This window comes from Panthera uncia, chromosome E3, assembly GCF_023721935.1.
Source record: "Panthera uncia isolate 11264 chromosome E3, Puncia_PCG_1.0, whole genome shotgun sequence".
In the NCBI taxonomy this organism is placed as follows: Eukaryota; Metazoa; Chordata; class Mammalia; order Carnivora; family Felidae; genus Panthera; species Panthera uncia.
In genome coordinates this window covers 4,326,387-4,328,987 of record NC_064815.1, presented here as the reverse complement: position 1 = coordinate 4,328,987, position 2,601 = coordinate 4,326,387, and the positions used below count along the sequence as shown (strand labels likewise).

General features: G+C 54.7%; 1 protein-coding gene across 2 annotated transcripts in view; it reads left to right on the top strand.

Moving 5' to 3' along the window:
• The window catches only part of TXNDC11 (thioredoxin domain containing 11), a 60,258-nt gene that overhangs the window by 47,083 nt on the left and 10,574 nt on the right, over positions 1-2,601 (top strand). For both annotated transcript variants that reach the window (XM_049638256.1, XM_049638258.1), the window contains one exon: positions 782-1,574. In XM_049638256.1, coding sequence (XP_049494213.1) covers positions 782-1,574 — 793 coding nt within the window. The remainder of the gene's footprint in view (positions 1-781; positions 1,575-2,601) is intronic.

Sequence of the window (2,601 nt, the reverse complement as noted above, 5' to 3'; positions counted from 1 at the left end):
CAGAGCCCGACGCGGGGCTCGAACTCGCGGACCGCAAGATCATGACCTGAGCTGAAGTCGGACGCTTAACCGACTGAGCCACCCAGGCGCCCCTGTAGGTTTTTTTTGAAATTGGAAAAGCACTCATTAAATGGTTCTACACACGTCCGTGTACACACACACACACACACACACACACTTTAATGAAACAAAGTCCTGAGTGACTTTACACCTTTTAACTAACTGGCAAATTTGATCCAAATTCAAATTTGATCCAAACCTGATGAGTGGTTTGGAGCAGGTTGAATTCGGAGCCTCCTGTGAGGTGTGGGTTTATTTGGAAACCCCTATGCTGTGAAATACTTTGATCCACTCAGGTGTTTGGGAAGTTTTTAGACTTAGTGGAGGTGAAGAAGGAAGACATCGTTTGTATGGAGAGGGGCAGAGGTGTGAAGGCAAAGGCGCTCCCCTGGGCGTTGAGATTTAAAACCTGTTGCTGGTTGCTCGACGGCCGGACGCACGTCGAGGGGCGAGCTTCGCTCTGGTCCTGTGCTGGACGGAGACGTCTGCCTCTCGGGCCCCTTCTCTGCACGGGTGGTTCACTGTCGTCAGAGGTGCGTGTTCCGAAAGAGACCCCGAGCCTCTAGATTCAGGCTTTTGGTGTGGCAGCTTCCTGTTTGAGGCGACGCGTCCGGCCGGGGCTCCTTGTGACTCACACTCCGATGCTTTCCAGGCCGGACGGCTGCGGGGTCGCCCCCTCGGCCCTCGCTGCGCCTCTCACGAGCTCCGCCCTGTGTTTCAGATCACCGAAGTGGCCTTGGAGTACAACAACTGTCACGGGGACCAGGTGGTCGAGCGGCTCCTTCGGCACCTGCGGCGAGCGGACGCCCCGCTGTTCCGGTCTCTGGCGCCCGAGCCCCCCGCCCGGCTGCCGGACCCGTCGCCGATAGCGGCGTCCCCCTGCTGCAACACCGTGGTGCTGCCCCAGTGGCGCCCCGTCTCCAGGACCCACAACGTCTGTGAGCTGTGCGTCAACCAGACCGCGGCGGGCCTCGGGCCCAGCTCGGCCGGCGTGCCGCAGTGCAGCTTTTTTGAGATGGCGGCAGCTCTGGATTCTTTCTACCTCAAGGAGCGGACCTTTTATCACGTGGTGTCCCACAGCGTGGAGTGCAGCAACTTTCTCAGCTCCTACAGCCCTTTCAGCTACTACACTGCATGTTGCAGGACCATAAACAGGGCCGCGACGGGCTTCGTGGATTCTGCGCAAGGTGTCTTTGAAACCCCGGCCGTTGCGTTTTCTTCCCTGGAGGAGAAATGCCACGTTGAGACCCCGGGCTCCCTTCCTCACATTGAGGAGAACCGCTATCTCTTTCCTGAGGTGGACGTGAGCAGCACGAACTTCACAGGCCTGAGCTGCAGAACCAACAAGACCCTGAACATCTACCTTTTGGATTCGAATTTATTTTGGTTGTATGCAGAGAGGCTGGGGGCTCCGAGCGCCACCCGGGTGAAGGAATTTGCCACGATTGTCGATGTGAGAGAAGAGTCTCACTACGTCCTGGATCCAAAAGAAGCTCTTAGGAAGTTCACTCTAGGTACCGTGGGCGCCTCCCTTCCCCAAGCGTAAAAAGGATCCCTTAACCTCACACTGGGAACTTTCCTCCGGGGATGGCAGTACCCTTGGTCATGGGTGATGTCAGCTCTTTAGCTCATTTGAATTCTTTAGACTGCACTTGGTCATAGTTTTAAGAGAAGCTGGTTTTGTCTGTTAAGTGGACCGGAAACTTCCTGACTGCAAATTGTGGCTAGGTTTCTCATGCAGCCCCTTGGGGGGTGGGTAGAAGTCCGTGTTGCAAGTTGGCGGTCCCTGTCCTGTTTGGAGGTGGAGTGAGCTGCGTGGGGTGGGAGCATCCCGGGGGCTGAGGAATTTGAGCCCTGACAGCGGGGTCCCTTCTAGAGGAGCTGAGACAGAAGGCACTGAACCCGCACAGCAGCCTGTCCTCCCTTTTGGCCCACGGGTTTGGATGTAGAAATTTCCAGGCCACCAGACCTAATTTGTTCTGCCGCTGTTTGTACCTCCTTGAGAAACGCTGCTGTGACCTTGGGTGCCTGAACTGTCACAAACACGTGTCACATTGCAGACCAGCAGAAACCACTTTTGGGGGCGGGGTGGGTAAGGCCCATTCTGGGAAAGCATCCGGGAGCTCGACCTCGGGGCTTGGCGGTGGCAGCGGCTGTAAGGAACACCAGCTGTCCTGTTCCCGGGGCTCTGCTGACATCCTTGATGTCCACACGAGGAAGTGAGAATTCAAAAGCCATGTTAGTTCAGCCTCACTGGAAATGTGGGGGAAGCCAGCGTTTGCCAGATGGAGGCAGGAGCAATTTGGTAGAGAGGGAAACCTTTCTTTTCCAAGTTTTAGAGGGTATGAAAGCAAGAGGAAACTCCAAGCCCCCTAAATAATAGTGCTTTTAGCTGTCTTCTTTTAAGCCCAGGCGAAGCTTGTTTCTTACAATGGCCACCTTTGGAAAGGCTCATGTAAATGTTGATTCTTGTCCTGTGTCAAGGTCTATATTAGAAATTCGAAGCTCCCGAGTGTTTTTTTTTTTTTTTTTTTTTTTTTT